Source organism: Hoplias malabaricus, chromosome 1, assembly GCF_029633855.1.
Source record: "Hoplias malabaricus isolate fHopMal1 chromosome 1, fHopMal1.hap1, whole genome shotgun sequence".
Taxonomy (NCBI): Eukaryota; Metazoa; Chordata; class Actinopteri; order Characiformes; family Erythrinidae; genus Hoplias; species Hoplias malabaricus.
The window spans coordinates 64900353-64920292 of record NC_089800.1 but is presented as its reverse complement, the minus strand read 5'-3'; the positions used below and the strand labels follow the sequence as shown (position 1 = coordinate 64920292).

Genomic DNA, 19940 nt, shown 5'->3' with positions numbered 1-19940 from the left:
CCTAAAACGTGACGTAAAGCCTCTTTCCGTCTAACTGGAGTGAAGTGGGAGGGAGGTGTTAGGTGGCGGTTAGGTGGATGTTTGTTGGAAAATGGGCTGAAACTTCTAGATCCCTGAATACTACTTTTCGGCACTTTAAACTCAAGTAAGTTATTTTAAACGACCATTTAAAATATTTACACATGCATACCTGTCTTATAGGCGTTAAAGTCAATTTAAATAATGAGTAAAAATATAGAAAAACGCGGAGATTTTCATAAACTTTAGCTCGGTGGCTAGCGACAAAACTCTTGAAGCTTATCTGTCCTTTTAAAAGTTCTTTTAAAACGTCTCTGTGACAGAAGGTCACTTACTAATCCAGTTTGTCTATTTTTGACACACACCTAACACGGCGTATCTAACAGTTAAATAAGTGTTTACCCCCTTCACTTTGTTAGAATCTTCTCATTCGAATTCTCCGTTCCACCTTAAATGTCTTTATAAACACTGCAGTAATTTCATTCACAGCACCACACTGCCTTCAATGTAACTACTGCACAATTTAAGGTGGAAATGTAAGTTTCAATTTGAGTTATTTCTTATTTTGTTGTTAGTAAACTTTGTTGTGTTTTCAGATATATCAAGATTTGGTCAGAATAATTCATACATTAAAGCCTATACGTTTTATACATAGGTAATTCTGAAGTGTCCTGGACAACTTGTTTGTGTAGAAATGCTTGCCTTAGACTAAAAATAAAATTATTACAGCACTACAATTTATTAATATGTATTTGCTCACTGTAAGAAACGATTCATTTCTTTGTTATTATTAATAATCTTTAGAGTCACCAGACTTTAATTGCCTCATCCCTTTTATTTATTATATATTTTATTTTTATTTATTTGCAATACATTGTGATATTTCTTGCAGAATAATTAATTTAATACTTAAATACTTATATACATATATAAAGCACTACAATCTAATGTATTTCATATTGTGGGCTACTTATCCTCTGAATGTCACTTAATCTTCTAAATTATGATCCTCTTCACAATTTTGTTTGTTGTCTATGCCTTCATGTCAGCTTTGTGACTCATACCTATCTCAAATCAAAGTCTTATTTTAAACAGGTTGTGACCACAGGTAGACAGTAATCCTTGTTTTTAGTGTCAATACAGAGAGTGAAGTGTAAAGATCGTGACTGCTCTGTAAAAGAATTGAGAACATTATGACAAGACCAGACTTGCACTGTACTCTCTCTGTTTTGTCTGAAGTAAAAATCCTGAAGAAAAAGATGGAGGAAGAATATAACTGATATAATGACTCTCATTGACTATGGTCATATCTGATTGACCATATTAGACTGTCATTTTATTCTATATAGTGATAACAATAAAACATAAACACAATCAGTGCTGAGAAAGCATCAAATACACTGCAATAGTACATTGTTTTTTATATATATATTGCTTAGGGAAACAAATCACTTTACACAATACCATCCTTCTGCAGCCTTAAATCATTCTGAAAAATGTCACCATTTTGCATGGTCAAATCTACACTTGTTTTTATGCAACTTTGATGAATGGCCAATATCTCTTAGAGCAAAACTGGGATAATTGTAATAGATCTATAGAACCTACACAACTTTCTGATCCAAGCAAAACTGAAAATATAAACTGAACTGAGTACTACAGCAGTATGATTACCATCAAAACTAATCCTGCGATTACTGTAACAGTTGTATTACTAGTCACGGCCAGTCAATAACATGTAAGTTCTTTCTATTCATATTTGCCCTTCCAGGTTAAATAAGCAAGCAATTTTATTAAACTGTCACCAAAAAAAATGAAAAATATTGTTTAAGTGACTATTTTCTATAATTTGCAACTAATGTTATTGAGAATGAATCAAACTGCTTTTTAGTCCCTTAATGAACCAGTTTGTTCCATAGTGTGGATCCCATACATGTAGGGGGGGGGGGGGGGCATGTTTTACACACATATCACAGACTGTCACTAGATATCATTATGATAATGTAAAAACTCATATGTAGCCTTAGATAAAAGCCATAAATAATGCACCCCATTTTTATATGTCATATTTGGATTTTGTTAGTATTCCCTTCTCCTCTTTTCAGTCGCTCCAGCATTCAATCACTGAATCCTGGAACGTACTAAACCACAAGGCACGGTCTGTGCACTAGGACGCCGTTCCAGTGTGTCGGATGCACACTGATTAGATGACTCACGTTGTGCATTGTTCTCCTCTCTCTTGCCTGTGACACAGCAGGCCCTTGTTTTGGTCACAGTCTTTTTTTTGTTTATTTCTTTATGTCCTCAGCTCCAGCCATAAATGTCTCCAGAGTCAAGAGAGAAGAAAGATGTCTTTATCCACTGAGATAGAGAGGGATAGAGAGAGAGACACTGAGGGGCTCACTCCATCTACAGACTTTAGCCCTTTTTGCTTCAATCTGAGCTGCCTTTTTTTTTCCTTTTCTTTTTAACATGACCAAACACTCAATCAAAATTGTAATAAATATTTGATAAAGAATAGATAGGACAGAACTGAGGAATTGGATTTTTATTTTGTGTGGATTTAATGCCATTCGGCCATGAGAGTATTATTGGGTGCAGGTTCTGATTTTGAAATAATAGTTCTTCTTGACAAACACCACTCCAAATCATCCCAAGGTTGTTGGTTGGAGTGCAATCATTTTTGAAAACACTGTTACACTACTTTACAGCTTTCTGCTTGTGGGGCTTTTTAACCATCTAGTCAGAACTTGGCATTGGGTAGAGTGACCCTATGTCCATTTCTGCTCAAGAGTTTCCATTTCAGTACATGCTTTTATTTGAATATATGTGTTTCAAAACCAAATATCTCTGTAGCTGAATTTACTAAATATAATCTCCTTTTGTCATTTAGTGTATTACTCAGATTCCTGGCTATAAACTTTGGCCCTTCGCCTTCACATGCTGTGATTCAGATCCTGTGTGGATGGATGTGGGGGAATGACTAAGAGCAGTGTTAGTTACTGGGCCTCTGCCAGAGAAATGAATAAAAAGGGGGTGGGGGAGGAAGACTTCTAGGATATTGTCATTTATTGTTATTGTTATAATACACCACTCATTATTATCTCACTCTCTGCTCTGTTTTTCTCTCTCTCACCATTTCTCTGCTCTTCAGCAGCTGTGCTGTGTTACAGAAGTGAGGGAATGGTCTATGAAGAGGAGCTATGCCTTATGTGGACAGACAGAACCGCATCTGCGGATTCCTGGACATTGAGGAGCTGGAGAACAGCGGCAAGTTCTTGCGACGCTACTTTCTTCTGGACACGCAGCAGGGAAACCTGGTCTGGTACATGGACAACCCACAGGTAACTAAATAAATCAATTCATAAATGAACGTTTTTATCAGTGGTCAGTACTTGACTTGTTGGGTCTAATCTTGTGTAGTATTTCTAGAAAGCATGACACGAACGACATGTGTGGGATAGAAGGGTATAAATCTCCTGAAAAATGTGTTATTCTGCAACTTTGCATTAGAACAGGCTTCTTATTTACATACATCTTAGCACATAAAGAATATATATAGAAGTGCTTCATAGATTATTAAATGTTCAGAAAACTGTAAATGATGTCATCTAAAAAGCCACTTTGTTTTCTGTCATCTTGGTGTATCTTAATTTTTTGTTAGTGAGATGTGTTGTGCATTTTGTTCTTTCTGAAGAGGACCACAATAGAAATCTTTTATAAAGCTTTGGGGCTTATTATCAGTGATTTAAAGTGGATTATCCACGTTGTGCTGTGTTGTGTATTTTCAATTAATCGCTCCATCAGTCAATTAATCGCTTAGGCTGTGGAGAAGATAAGGTTTTCTTTGGTGTGATGATGCCCAATAGCTTTGCTACACCATCCAACATCAGTACCTGACCTAGGGCTGGACGATATGGCCAAAATTGATATCACGTTATGTTTCTAAATTTTAGAGGATATGATATATTTCTGATACACAAACAGGAAACATGACATCACCGTCAAACATTTTATATTGCGATACATATTGATATTGAATTATTGTTCAGCCCTAGCCTGACCTCACTAACGCTGTCATGAAGGCGGACTACCTTCAAAACCTAACGTCTTCCCTGAAGAATAACGTCTGTCATTGCTTCAGACAGAAACATTATAGGAAATATAGGATGAGAAGGTTTCAAAGTTTTGCCATAGTTCTTTTACTGTAAATTTGTTTTAAATTTCAGAATCTGCCGATAGGAGCAGAATGTGTGGGATCGCTCAAACTCACCTACATATCTAAAGTAAGATTTGTGTATATGATTCTGATATTTAGCAAAACATGTTTAAAATGTGCATCAGAACAAGGGATTTAACCACAAGATCTTGACTGGTTCTGAAATAAGGAAGCCACACTTTGAAAATATTACTGCATGTAACTCAAATTTAAATGTACTGCACAGTTTCTATATAGTACCATGTATATTATCACTATATAAAATAGGCTTCATACTTACTTTTTTATAGGATCCATTGTTAACAGAAAATAGTGTATAAAACAGTACATACAGGGATCCCTTATAGCTGTTATCACAGTTTTGTTACCTCAATAATCATATCAAATTTTTCTTTTGCCCATGTGTCTTTGTCAGGTGAGTGATGCAACCAAGTTAAGACCAAAAGCTGAGTTCTGTTTTGGTAAGAGTATTATTGACTTTCTGTATGTTCTGACTGGTGGTGGGAGTATACGGCCCAACATGTGGTCATTTTGACATGCTGTTTTATTATTAAATGCAATAGAACCTGAATGGGGTTCTGAATGTATCAACAATAAAATCTTCAATGGACCTAATACTAGTAATAAAATACTGCATAAATATTATTCTTAGCACAAAACAGGACACTCGCACATCCAGTCTGTGCGTGTTTGTGTGTTTCAAATATAATGCTGTCCATTGTGTGGTCTACTCCACTCTTTGCAACACTATTGACTTCAGCAACTCAGTTTTTCACTCAGAGTCATGTGTCTTGCAGTTAATCTGTTTCTTTTAACTGTGATAAGCAATATCACTTTTTCCTATTCTATAATTATCAGCCAAGCTTGGGGACTAACATATCAAACTATTTTGGAAATACACATCAGACTTGTATTGTAAAAAATGGTTATGATGGTTATTACCTTTAATCGGTGTCTCTTTCCCTGATTCTTTTTCTCTCATTGTGTCACCATCTCTCTAGTGATTAATGCTGGAATGAGGAAGTTCTTTCTCCAGGCTAATGACCAACAGGACCTTGTGGAATGGGTCAATGCACTCAACAATGCCACTAAAATTACTGTGAGTGCGAACACATTCATTGTCTGTAACTGCTTATCGAGTTCAGGGTAGTGGTGGGTCCAGAGCCTACCCAGAATCATTGGGCGCAAGGCAGGAACACACCCTGGAAGGCCCCTCACAGGGCAACACACACACTCACGGACAGTTTTGAGACACCTACCAACATGAGCACCCGGAGGGTGCCCACGTGGCCACGGGAAGAACGCAGCAAATTCTTCAGAGACAGTCACCCGGAGCGGGACTCGAACCCACAACCTCCAGGTCCCTAGAGCTGTGTGGCAGTGGCACTACCTGCTGCGCCACCGTGCTGGTCACTCTTAACGGAACAAAACACAGAAACTTCGACAGCTAAATATAATATCAGTTCTTTTCTATTGTTGTAGCATGCCCATACTTTAAACGAATTCTATACCTTAAATTGGTTGCAATTTTAGCTTTCCACAATCCAAGGAGTCCTGATTTAAAAAATATTAAAACTTTAAAAAAGTAACTTGTACGTCCATTAAAATTCATCATCTGAGATTTCAGCGTTCTAACACAGATAAACTTTTGTAACTCTTTCCTTTCTTCTTGACAGATACACATCCTTTCAGACCCTTAGTGTTAAGCTGTTATTCTCACTGTAAGAATGAAGGTCACAAACAGAACCGCTGATGATTTTTTTCTTTTTCAGATTTAAAGCAAGAGTGAAGATTGATCTGAAGATCACTCTTTTTACCAGATGTTTAGTTAGCCAATTAAATCTAAATAAAAATATGCACGTGTATCCCAACAGCATAGTTTCTGGTTGTACACTATCATGTTTACATCGCCGTTGGAATGATATTTTAAGTTTATAATAGGGTTATACTCGTTAATTTACTGTTTTTGGTGAGATTGCTGTGAATGTTTGTAGTGGACCTCAGGAAGAAGGTGCAGGAGCTAATATGGACCCTAAAAAAGAATAAAGCCATTATCGTTAGTGGGTACATATGTTCCTGTTTAAAGCCTGTTACTTTATTATTTCTTGCTGTGATGACTGAAGTGTGTGAGTCACAAAGCTGACTCGCAGGATGTTGTATTGTTCAAGTTAACCTCCACCATCCATCATCAATTTGTACTCACATTTTTTTCTAAATTTCTCCTGCTCTTCTGTCTCACTTTCCTGGCTCTTGTGAGCCGTAATTACTTAGCCACACACGATAACAGGAAGTTCCACATTCTGTAGTGTTCATTAGTGTGAAAGAGTCACAGAGCTGAATGGAGAAAATCAAACATGTATACAGACTTTAAGGTTTGAACTGGTCACAAAAAGAAGCAGTCAGTTATTTTCTCTTATTTTTCATTTCATAACATGAAAATCGTCTTCATGTTATCAAGCAGTCATTTTACTGATTACTAGAGGCCTTTATATATTTATTCTGGCCACCCCTATGTGGGCCCTAGCTCTGTATAGCATAAATTGATTCATACAGGGACAGCAGAGCAGTTTGATTCATTTCCATTGCTCATGCTTATTGCTTCTATAATATGTTACAGCTTCAAATAAAATGCATATTTTAATTGTCCTAATTGTGTCTTTCCTACTTCCTCACCCTCACCTCTCTGTCCCACACCCTAGGTGCCTAAATCCTGTGATGTGGTTCATAGTTCTTCATCTGAAAGAGCAGTGTGTGATATTCAGAGCAGAAAGCAGGTCTCTTACCGAACAGAGATCATTGGGGGAGTACCTATTGTCACTCACACACAGGTAATACACAACACAGATGTCCTTAAGTCACCTACTTGCGTATAAAAAGCCCCAACATTGGGCTGTGTAACTCTTCATTCAATAACTTTGATGGTTTGGATTCTAGTTTGTGATCCAACATAATTAATGCTGTTGTGGCTGAATGCTTTGAAATCCTCACAGCTATGTTCCAATGTCTAGTTTAAAGCCTTCCCCGTGGAGTAATTGTAGAAGTTGTTACTGAGTGAAGAGCTCCTCCCTAAGGCCCTTCAGAAATTTTGTATGAGCAGGTCTTAAAAACTGTTTAGACACAAAATGTTCATATTCTCTCACTCTCCCTCTCAGCAGGAGGGGAAAGATGGACAGATGCCTGGAAGAGAGAAAGAAGCATTAAAACAACCTCAAAATCATCTTCCCTACTTCTTGTGTCGTCCAACTCAGGAGCAGAGTGTGATAAAGGCAGGATACTGTGTCAAACAGGGAGCTGTGGTGAGTACAGCTTGTAACATCCTTTGGTTCTAATGACACTGTGCAAGGATTGGTGACTTAGGGACTTTTTGTTGTTTTCCCAGAATGTAATACACTGTAGTCAATTGAGAAATGCATTGATTATTTTGGAGTTGGCTAATATAAATGTAGTTATAACATGAAAATCACTTTTGAGTATACTGAAATTGGAGGTAATAAAAAATCACAGGAGCAAAGGCTTTTTGGGTGCATTCCCCCAGAAAAATGAGCCCAAATACTAAAACATGCATTAATTTTACAGATTTAAACAGTGAAATAAATCCCGGACTTTCAGTGTAGCCACAAAACGTTTTCCTTCCAGTGTGTGTGTGATTGTTGTTAAAGGTTATTTTTGTTTCTGCCTTCTATCAGATGAAAAACTGGAAACGCAGATACTTCATTTTGGAAGAGAACTCCATGAGCTACTTTAAATCTGAACTTGTGAGTCTCATTTAAGTTATTTTTTATGACAATCATTCTTAAAACTTGTCATGTAAATCTTATATACATGTGCATTTTTGTTCAATATCCTAAAGACCACATGCTGCCTAAAGAAATAAAGTGGTGGTTGAGCCATAGTACCTCAAATATTGATGCTTGTTAATCAGACAAGACACATGGAACTTCTACAGTTTTGCACTAGTATTCTTAGAGTAATTACATTACCACACTCAAAAATATTTCCTTTTTAATAGGACTTTATCGATATCTATAAAAGAATCTCTGGGTAGCCGTAGCCATGAAAAAAGTAGCAGCTGAACATTGTGGGGGCCAAACCTACTGGGGATCTTTCATTATTATTTTCAAATCAAATGTATATATATATAGCACTTTTTACAACTGATGTCACAAAGCAGCCTTACATCATTTAATTGTTATTAAAAATGAATAAAATGTAACCATAATCACATCTATCAGAAATCTATACATCGTTATATAACGACCAGTCCAGCAAGTGACCAGCAAGGTTTAAGGGAGGAATATATTCCAGCGCCTTCTGTCAATATAGTCACAGTTTCGTCTTTGGGTTCTTTATTTAAGCGTGGTAACGGAGACGTTCCCATTATCAAGTCCCCGCTGCACTATGTCAGAAGGCACCTCAAGTTCTATCATGTTCTTTAATGTTACAAAGAATTTGGGAAATAATTACTTAAAAATGGGAATGTATTCCTTAAAAAGATGAGAAGACCTTTCAGCTTCTTATTTGAATTTTCTGTTAGACCTTAAAGGGTGCAGCAGTTCTGGGGCCTGAAAGTTTGAGAGGGGGAAAAGTCTTGTGCCATCACTTGCACCTGGTCCTAGTGGCAACTGCCCTTAAACCTAAACCTATCCAACTCACTATGACAGGCAAAAGTAAACCCAGAATCTTGAAGAAATATGAAGAGAGGCAGGGCTAAAAGGCTATGGGTGTTGCTCTTTAAATTATTTGACAAAAAGTGTGTAGATCTGGGGTCGATTTCTTGGCTGAAGGTAAGGATTGTGCCCTGACATGTTCACAAATCTTTATCTGACATTCTAGTCTGTGTGTGTAGGAGTGTGTCACAATCACTGTTGTCTCCATATATTTATGTTTGGGGAAGACGGGGATGTTATGACATGTTCTGACATCCTGACCTAACGCCTTCCGGCCATATACAGTCTTTGAGGCAAGCAGTCACAGAACCAGGAGACATCAGCCAATAGAATTTACCCTGCCCCTGCCCCCAACTTGTAAAACCCCATCCATTTCAAAATCCATGCACAGAAAATCTTCTCTAGCACAAAAAGGGGCAGAGGGAAAAGAGCTTGGCAAGTGAGGGGAAACTTTTAAAACTATTATCAAAAATATTGTAACAACCCAAACAATGCTTGGTTTGTGGTGAAATTGCAAAATGTTAAAATGTATTATTAGTATCATCAATAAAATTAATAATAGAAAATATTCTAAAAAAAAATAATACAAAGAAATAACACAGCCCTCCATCTTTTAAATTTGTGGACATTCACTTTGATAGAGCAAATCCCTCAAGTGCAATTTAAAGATGTTTGCTTTGTACTTATATAGTAAACAACAACTGCCCAAAAATACATTATAAAGCCCAACTTTTTTTTTCTCTCTCTCTCCATGTTCTTCTGTTATTGGCTTGAAACATGTTTATGAATTAGTGACCTGTCTCTCTCTCACTCTCTCATACTCTTTCTCCAGGAGAAAGACCCTTTGAGGATTGTTCCTCTTAAAGAGATTCATAAAGTTCAGGAGTGTAAACACAGGTATGGAGCAGTGGTTTAATCTTAGTTTATCACAAATTTTGGATTCCTGCTTTGATTGACTTTATTTTCTAGATATTGTTTTGTTTACAAATTCAGAGGTTACATTTGTTTTTTGACATTTCTTTTTGTCTGGCAGTGATATTTTGATGAGAGACAACCTGTTTGAGGTGGTCACCAATTCAAGGACCTTCTACGTTCAGGTCTGGAAATCTATATCTCTCTATCTCTCACAAAAAGTAAGGAAATTCGTGTTTGGTGCATTATTTCTTTGTTGTAACAACGCTTCTTGGCATTAAATCTTAGACCATTGAAAAGCCTGTTACTTTCACTAAAAATGGTGCCACATGGTGTTTTAAGGAACATGCATTTGTGGGATGAGCAGTAGAGCTGAGTATGTGGGTTGCACCCATGAAAAATTTGCCAAATCATGGGCCCTGCTGCAGTGGTCAGTAGGTGTCTGCTCCAAGAATCGGCATGCCACTTTGACTGGTCTAGATAGAGCATGTGCAATAGGCTCTCTGCCCAGACATTCCGGGCTGCCAGGAGGCCTGCCATAAGGGTGGCATTTCCCTCACTGGTAAAACCAGGCTTGTCATAATTGGAGGCAATCTCAATGCAGAAAGATATCGAGGTGAAATTTTGCAACCAGTGGCAATCCCGTATCTCCACAGTCAGGGATCGAACTCTATCCTCCAAGGTGACAACGCTCACTCCCACAGAGCGGGGTTTATCAGAGACTACCTACAGAATTTGGGAGTGGTGAAGATGGAGTGGTCTGCCAGAGTCCTGACCTCAACCCCATTGAACATTTGTGGGATCAGCTTGGGTGTGCTGTTCATGATCAGCTTGGACGTGCTGTTTGTGCCAGAGTGACCAACACAAGCGTGTTGGCTGACTTTCGACAAATGTTGGTTGAAGAATGGTATACAGTAGTGTGTGACCAGGCTTGTGACCAGCGTGAGGAGGAGGTGCCAGGCGGTTGTGGCTGTCTATGGTTCTTTCACATGCTACTGAGGCTCCTGTTTGTTAAATGAATACATTGTTAAGTTGCCAATATGTCTTGTTTCTTCAAAATTCAATCATCGAGTCGACCAAACGAGTCAATGGCAGAATAAGCGAGACCAGAGATTGGCTGCATGCAGTCAGTTCCTGGCAGTCTGGGCAGAGAGCCTATTGCACAGGCCCTATCCAGACCTGTCAAACATGGCATGCCGATTCTTGGAGCATGCCACTGTAGCAGGGCCCACGCTCACAGGTGCTGCGAATCAGGCATACCTGGGGTATCAGAAGCTCAAAACAAGTGTCAATAGCAACAGTAAAATAAGCTGTTTGGCATTGGCAGAGAAGATTTGGCAAATTTCTCATGGGTGCAACCCACATACTCAGCTCTACTGCTCATCCCACAAATGCATGCTTTCCAATGGTATAAGATTTATTGCCAAAAAGCATTGTTACAACAACGAAATAATCTACACAAATTTATACATGTTTATTTATTGTGTGTGTATTGGAACAGCACACAAAACAGGGGGGAAAAAGCCAAAATTATAATAATTTCACACAAAAGCAAAATTTCACCGAGCGCAAAGCGGCAGCACGCAGAATGCTTGTCATGTGAAAGCCCCCTTACACCACTCAACTGGAATTTTTGACCACATTTGCATACTGCTCCAGGTCTCTCATATTTGAAGGGTGCCTTCTCCCAACAGCAATTTTAAGATCTCTCCACAGGTTGTTCAATGGGATATAGATCCGTACTCATTGCTGTCCACATCAGAATTCTCCAGCGCTTTGTTTCCATCCATTTCTGTGTGCTTTTGGAAGTATGTTTGGGGTCATTGTCCTGCTGGAAGACCCATGACCTAGGACGCAAACCCAGCTTTCTCACACTGGGCCCTACATTGCAACCAAAAATCCTTTGGTAATCTTCAGATTTTATGATGCCTTGCACACAGTCAAGTCACCCAGTGCTAGAGGCAGCAAAACAACCCCAAAACATCTTTGAACCTCCTCCATATGTCAAATATAGGAACTGTGTTCTTTTCTTTGTAGGCCTCATTCCGTTTTTGGTAAACAGTAGAAAAACCTTTGCCTTTCATCTCATCTGTCCAAAAGACGTTTTCCCAGAAGGATTTTGGCTTACTCACATACATTTTGGCAAACTGCAGTCTAGCTTTTTTGTCTCTGTGTCAGCAGTGGGGTCCTCCTGGGTCCCCTGCCATAGCGTTTCATTTCATTCAAGTGTTGACGGATAGTTTGCACTGTCACTGAGCACACTGAGCCTGTAGGAAAGCTTTGGAACGTGATTGGGGCTGCTTATCCACCATCTGGACTATCCTGCGTTGTAACCTTTATGTTGTACACCATGGACAAAGGAACATCAAGATCTCTGGAGATGGACTTGTAACCTTGAGATTGTTGATATTTTCCTACAATTTTGGTTCTCAAGTCCTCAGACAGTTCTCTTCTCCTCTTTCTGTTCTCCATGCTTAGTGTGGCACACACAGACACAATGCAAAGATTGAGTCAACTTCTCTCCTTTTTACCTGGTTTTAGGTGTGATTTTTATATTGCCCACACCTGTTACTTACCACAGGTGAGTTTACATGAGCATCACATGCATGAAACAAAGTTATTTACCCACAAATTTGAAAAACTGCCCATAATTTTGTCTGACAAAGTTTTCTTATAGTTTAGTGTGAAATTATATCAATTTTGGCTCCCTCTTCCCCCCCCCCCCTGTTTTTTGTTGTGTATTTCCTTTGTGTTTTGCAACGTGTATAACAAAACATCTGTAAATATAATATTTTCTGGGAGAAATACTTCAGGGATGCCAACACTTTTTCGGCCATGACTGTAACAGGCTTGAAATATACATAATAAAGGAATTTTCTTGTTTGTCTGTTTTTGTTGTCCTTGTTCAGGCTGATAGTCCAGAAGAGATGCACAGTTGGATTAAAGCAATCTCAGGAGCCATTGTGGCACAGAGGGGCCCAGGAAGATCAGCCGCATCTGTGAGCATTAAAAAAAAAATATATATATATATTGCCTTTTACCAATATTAGCAGAGGAATCTGCTGTTAGGTTTGTGTCTCGAAACACTCAGTACTGAGAGTCTGCACCTGTACAGAATACAAAGAAAGTTATTAATGTAGTCACTCAGCCAAGACCTTAGAGTCTGGTTCTTTAGTTTTGCATTGTAGCTATGAGGCTTCAAATACTCCACTACTACTGTTTTTGTCTGTACAGATTTTTTAACATGTACTGGGGGAAAATTTAGAACAAAAATATGTCACTTTTGGACAGGGAACATTTTTATTTTCAGTTAGTTGTTCCAATGTGTTCAATTCTGCCAATAAACAGTAACAGCATGCGTATCTTGGCTGATCACCTACATTTGAGGAAAGAGTGGAAACTTGAGAGGTACATTTTAATTGTTATTGTTTTTCCCCCCTGATAAATGTAATTATTAGAATTTGTCTGAAAGGGAGAATTTTTGGAGCAGACTAGAGTGATGTTACTTTATTACTCTCTGCATCACACCAGCACAAGGACATACGTTAAACTGACTGCAGTGGTTTGGATTTAAACAACAGAATATTTGGGAGCACAGACTTACTTTTATCAGATTTTCTTCCTCTTTCCCTCTTCTCTCCTCCTTCTCTTGCCCTCAGTCTCCTCCCCCTTTCCCTGTCTTTTTCTCTAATGAAGTGCGCTGTGTTGTTACAGATGCGTCAGGCCAGAAGGCATTCGAACCCATGTATTCAGAAGCACACACCTCGTGTCAGTCAAGGCAGCACGTATGTGAGCTTCATTCCTTTTGCCTTACCCCTTCTTGCGCCTGTACACTTTTTTTCTTGTTAAAAGCGCAAAAAAAAAAAAAAAACTAAACATGCAGCTCAATATGCTAATGATCATTATCAGCTAGGGCTGCACAATATGTAATCAGTCAATATTTACTACAGTATGGGCATTGAAGATTGTATGGTCATAGAATAATTAGAAGTGCCGAGCATTGGCACAACTCTAATGTCACTAGCTTAATGCCAAGAGGAGGCTAGATGGGTATGATGCCTAACAGCATTGGACTGTGTAGCAATGTAACTGTATTTTTTTGAGTGACGCCACTCTATCCAGCACCTTGGATAGATGGATGCGTTGGAGAGTTAGACCTAATCATTCAGCATCAGTACCTGAACTCACTGGTGTCTGCATTCCAGTCCTGACAGCAATGTTCCAACGTCTAATCTAAAACCTTCCCAGGAAAGTTGTCCCAGAAGACCCGGTTAATGTAATAAAGGGGAACAAGCTCTCATCTAATACCCTTCATTTCAGAATTCATTGTAGAATGTGCAGGTTCCCACAAATTCTTGGCAACATATTTTGCAGCCCTAATAAGTAAGTAACTAATACATCCGCACAATATTTCAAGCTTAAAACTTGATGCTTTCTCCTTCTCTATTTTCTTTCTCGCTTTCTTCCAAATGGCTCCTCAACAACTTAAAAAAATCTTGAAATATCATCAATGATTAATGCAAGGTTGATCATGAGTTTTCTGTGTCAGCTTTTCACCCAGACCACTGCAATCATTATCTGTTCTTCTCTCGCACGTTAGAGTACCTCTTTATTACTTATTTGAGAGTATTATTTACTGTTTTTCAGTTTTTATATGAGAAGCACCTGATGGAACTGGCATAAAATAAAATGGAAGTGGAATAAAATCTATTTAAAATTAGTACTACACTGTGTACTGCACTAATTCAGTACAACAATAATAATAATACATTCTACTATGAAATACTGATATATGTTCCAAATTCATATTTAGAAAGACATATTTATCTAGTCATCTAGTGACATTGTATAAAGTATGACACAATCACACCATTTTTAGAAATTAAACACTTTAAATGTAATATTAAATTGTGTTAAAGTTGCATTAAATATTTGTCAGTTATATAGTAATATATAGTGCAGACATTCATTTGCTCACATAATGCAATCTTCATTTCATTTCTTGGCATGAGTATTACACAGTGTATTGGTCAACTTTAACATTAAATGTGCCTTTTTAGTTCTCTATGCAAACCTTTGGTCCAAGACATAGATGTTAATAGCAAATGCAGTCGTGTGTTATGCACTTCCTCTCATTAGTGTATGTGGATGTATATATTAATCTGAAATGTTCTAAACAGGTCTCCAGCTTTGCTTTTCTCTCGTGTAAATGGAGATATTGTAATTTAATTCTAAGGTATTTTGATACATCAGAATGTATCTTAAGTTGCTCTGTCTACGAGATGCTCTGCAGCTCCTGCAGGTGAATATTTAAAACCCCCACATAAAACACCCCAGCATGGCACACTGATGGCACTCCATCCAGTACCTTTGGGGATAGGCATAAATATAATTATAGTAAAACTGTATTGAAATCACTGTTCGCCATAAAAAATAGAGTCTCCCCAGGTTAAAGTAGTCCAGAGATTTGGCGTTTGCTGCATGTATTTATCTTTATGCTTGCACAAATTGTGTTGTCGCTGTCTAGTTAAAAACATGTATCTACATTTGACCTTCACTTTTTGTGAAAATGTCATGAAGAATGGACCAGCATAAATCTTTTTACACTGACTTCTATTGAAAGTTCTGTAAAGTAACCATTTTGGGAGATACTTCAGATACTTGTTTTTAACTGGACAGTGTTTATTTTTTTCCCTAGATGTATTAATCGTGTTAATCTCTCTCTCTTTCTCATACACACACATATTAGGTGCACTCTGGCTCCTCCTCCTTCTACTGCACGCCCTCGTTTGGCTCCACCCCCTGGAAGGCCAGCCACTCAGAATGCCGTGATTCCACGGGGCCTGGCATGGGACAGCGAGCACTTCATGAGTCTGCTGCCGTTACCACGACAACGTGCCCGTCTGTCACTGCAAGAGACCCACCTGTCCGAGTAACATACGAGTCTCCATGGCGAAGGAGAAGCAGTTTTGGGATGCGAGACAAAGCTACATCCAGTTTCCCTCCTCCTCTTGACCTAGACGATGGAGACCTGCCAGTTAGTGAGGTCTAATATTTGTATTGGGGTTTTGTGAAATTTTTTTAATTGCAGTCAGTTATTTTCAGCACCTAATACATCAAAACTATATATATATATATGAGAGTGATTATTTATTAGTTTTCTCCCCAGTCCATAGAATCAAATTCTTTAAGTGTTCTCCACAGAGCAGGTCCCCAGCATGGGGCTGGCCATGTATTAAAAAGGTCAAACCGAATCTGTTATACATTTAGGCCACTAGGTGTCAGTATAGCATTGGTTTTGTAGCATGAAGAGACACTAGAAAATGACTTATCGCTGCTTTGAAGTTTATTTCTGACTCTGTGAACCCTAATAAGAATCTGATACCTGATTTTGCTAAAGTCAATCATCGATAAAGGTGAAGCGAACAAGGTGTAGGACATTCTTCTGACAACTCTCCCGAAATCCTATGTAGAATCTGGGACCAAGAAATTCGTTTGTGTTTCTTTGTTGGTTTTGCCACTGCTAGATGTTTCTTAGAGTTTTCATTGTTTTTGTTATTAGAATCGTATGTTGGGAGTTTAAATCTTCAGTAAGCAGAAATAATAACAAGGATTTATTTTTAATTATTTTAACCAGGGCTGGCCTGAATTTATTTACAAAATATATCCATTTGTTAAATGCTAGTATTGTTGATATTTAGCTTAATAGAGCATACATATATGCTAGGACATCTGTGTCAGATATTGAAGAGTGTTAACGTCCTACTTTCTATAGGGACAAAATGTAAAATGGTGTTAAATTATAGCTTTAAATTATGAGAACTAAGGATCTGTGCAAATTTACAAATACGAAATTGGGATAACAGCAAGGCTTTTGAGCTGGGCTTCAGCCTGCATAGCCTGTTTTGCATAATCAGTTATGATTTGAGCTCAGTAATTAATATACTTAAATTTATAGTTCATTCAAAAGTAAAAGTGAAGTAAATAAAATAGATTTTAAAGTGGACTTGGCTGACAGCCTTGCATCTGTCTCCCTTAAAAATTAAAGCCGGGAAAGACTAATCTGGTCATTTTGATAGATATAAGCCTTGAAAACTATAACATATTAAAACCTCATCATTATATGAAAGGTGAATACAGTTATTTTTAAGGGTCATTTTGAAAACACGTGTTCACACACATTAAAACCTGTGAAAGCCTGTTTTTCAGGCCAGCCCTACGTTTTACATGTGATATTTCAATTCCTCACTTTATAATTTAAGGAATAGCTAGACAATACACATTCGGCAGCAAGGCTAATGTTGAATGGTGTGGAGCCGTGTTGATGCTATTGTTACCCAGTTAGATCTTATCATTATTTTTGATGTCATAAACCACTTCTGACTGAAATATTCTTCTGAATGTTGGGAAAGTGAAAGGAATTGAGGGAACCTGAGACGAAACTCTGAAAGAAGCCGTAATCCCAGAACTGTTTGTGTTGCGCGTGTGAAGAAATAACTTCTCTAACCACTGGAGGGAGAAGACTCCCCACTAACCAGAGTTTATTTAATAGATCACTGAAGGCGTGTGTCGTTCTGTAGACGCTGTCATGCCCATGAGTGCTGGATCTAAGCTGGGTGTCTCTTTGACCGGCATGAATGGGATTTTTTGTTTGCTCTAATGTTGCACCCAGTTGTAAACAAAACAGCTTAATACCATTACACTCTTACCAGTGGACACTTTGGCCCAGAATTGCACTGCTCTGATTTACTGGGTCATTTAAAAATTATGTGAAATATGAACACTGCACACTGTCCTTTGCACTGAAATGACATCATACTGCAAGCAAGTCTACTGTTAAACTTGTATACTACTATTAACCAACAACAATTCCTTAACCTGATAACTGAAATTGACCAATCATTTAAACTCACACTGGGTGAATCTTATATGAGTGATTCAGAGGGTGTTTCCACTGACATGAGGTCATAACTCCTTTATGGCTTAATTCAGAGGATCCAGTGGGATTCGTTTCAGAAATATCTGAGTATTTGAACCGTATTGTTTACAGCTGGGCCAGACGTTTTTAGTTATCAGCGGTCATTGAAAGTGCCATTCAGTTTTTCAAATAGAAAATCCTGCTTAGACCTGGAATCTCTTATAAAGGGCGTGATGACACAACTTCAGGGTAAAGGCCTTTAATGTTTTGTGCTTGTCTCACTCAATTCTTCAGCGTGTTTTAGGGTACCTGTGTTGTTATTTGTACTTTTTGTTGATCTTATTATGCAGTTCCTGTCTCCAAGTTCTCAGCAGTCCATGTTGATAAACCTTTATCTTTCTTCATAGAACATTTATCTGAGACTAGCATTCTCAGTGTCAAAGTGGATATTAACCCTTTTAAAACGTCAGACTTCCACACAGTGGACATATATAAGGCTTTACACTAAAAACTTTAAAGATTGCTTTGGTGAAAAATCCAAATTTACCTGATTTAGTCAGTCCTTTAGTTGAGGGCTATGAGTCCAGCACTGGGAGTCAACAGTGACCTAAGGATTTTGGACACTTGCTGTGATTGAATTCAGTTACATTGTTACGGTGCTCCCACTAATGACATGCAGCTTGTACGTACCTTCTTCAGAAACAATGGGATCCTCTGGATCAGCTGCACATGAGCCTAAAGTCACTGCCTGATGTGAGTAATAATAAGAGGAGTATAAAAGCCCAACAATAATGGTCTGTGGCAACTTTTGTTCCTTGGATTAAGAGGACTTTATCCAGTAAGCTTGGAATAATTTGGCATCCACAATCAATCATTTAACACTAGCACTGGGCCATAGTAATGTTTACATGGCTGCCATCAAATCCTCACACTAATGTTCCAACATCTAGCACAAAGGCTTCTCAGAAGAGTTGAAACTGTTGCTGCAGCAAAGAGGAACAAATCCCATGATACCCTTTGTTTCAGGAGAAACGTTGGCTGTATGTTGTATTCTGTAGTTAATCTTATCAAGTAAAATTAGATTTTTTTTACCAAAGCGTGACGTTAAGGCGATGGAGACTAGGATCTGTGTTCTGCTTGTTTAGAACAGACGGTGGACATATTTGCAGTTGTTTATTACTAAAGGAAATGGTGTATAATGTAATATGGGTGTTGAACTGTGAATTGCAGAAGGTCCTGAACAGCATTTTTTCTCTCTTTTTCTCTTTTGTAATTAACACTGTTATTGCCTTAACTGTTGATATCTCTTATTTTTGTATTATTTATTATGTGCAAACATGTAAAAATAAAGGTTTAAAACCGTTAGAATTGTATTTTGTTAGTCTTATGTATAACACAGTCAGGGATTGAACAGAGCCTACATCAGGAACCTATCACACATGATGAGTGATTTTATTTATAACATTATGTCTATATTTTGAACACAATACATAATTTATTGTACTCATGAGAAAGTCATGAAATATTCCATAAACAGGTTTCTTTAGCTCTTGTTCTGTTTTTAATAGACCATGTTACTGCAGTGTAAAGAATTGGTATGGATGTTTCTTGTAAGTATAGATTGAAAAGAATGATAATATAAACGCAACACTTTTGTTTTTGCTCCCATTTTTCATGAGCTGACCTCAAAGATCTAAGACTTTTTCTACGTACACAAAAGGCCTTTTTATCTGTGTCAGTGACCACTTCTCTATTGCCGAGATAATCCATCCACCCCACAGGTGTGGCACATCATTAGACCGCATGATTATCGAACAGGAGCGTCTTAGGTTCGCCACAATAAAAGGCCGCTCTAAAATGTGCAGTTTACTACGGTACTCGTATGTACGGTAATGAAGACTGTACTGCCCTCTATGGGTCCTGAAGCGTTTTTACACTTAACCTGCTTTCTTCACCAATCGGGCAGTGCTCATGAATGGGTGTGGGTGTTTAAAATCTTTGTTAAAAACCACAAAGCAGCATACACACACACACACACACACAAAACGATCAACCATAACATTATGAACACCACCTGGTTTCTACACTCACGGTCAATTCTCTCAGCGCCACTGAGCATAAAGGTCAATAGTTCAATAATTACAGACCCATATCTTGTTCTGCATACTTTGTTTGCTCCCTGTTCTTCAATAGTTAGGACACCAAC

The 19940-nt window shown here is 38.1% G+C and overlaps 1 protein-coding gene across 4 annotated transcripts; it reads left to right on the top strand.

Moving 5' to 3' along the window:
• Nucleotides 1-43: 43 nt before the first annotated feature.
• On the top strand, nt 44-19091 carry plekha1a (pleckstrin homology domain containing, family A (phosphoinositide binding specific) member 1a). 4 transcript variants are annotated; one of them, XM_066670690.1, is made up of 13 exons: nt 44-145; nt 3173-3362; nt 4248-4304; nt 4653-4698; nt 5239-5336; nt 6937-7065; nt 7390-7533; nt 7924-7992; nt 9737-9801; nt 9938-10001; nt 12726-12815; nt 13531-13601; nt 15566-19091. In XM_066670690.1, exons 2-13 carry the CDS (start codon nt 3222-3224, stop codon nt 15750-15752), a joined length of 1161 nt encoding a protein of 386 aa, XP_066526787.1. In that variant the 5' UTR covers nt 44-145; nt 3173-3221; the 3' UTR covers nt 15753-19091. The 4 variants fall into 4 exon arrangements, with proteins under 4 accessions (XP_066526787.1, XP_066526778.1, XP_066526759.1 ...); XM_066670681.1 differs by lacking the exon at nt 13531-13601 and having other exon boundaries at nt 7393-7533; XM_066670662.1 differs by lacking the exon at nt 13531-13601.
• Nucleotides 19092-19940: the final 849 nt, after the last annotated feature.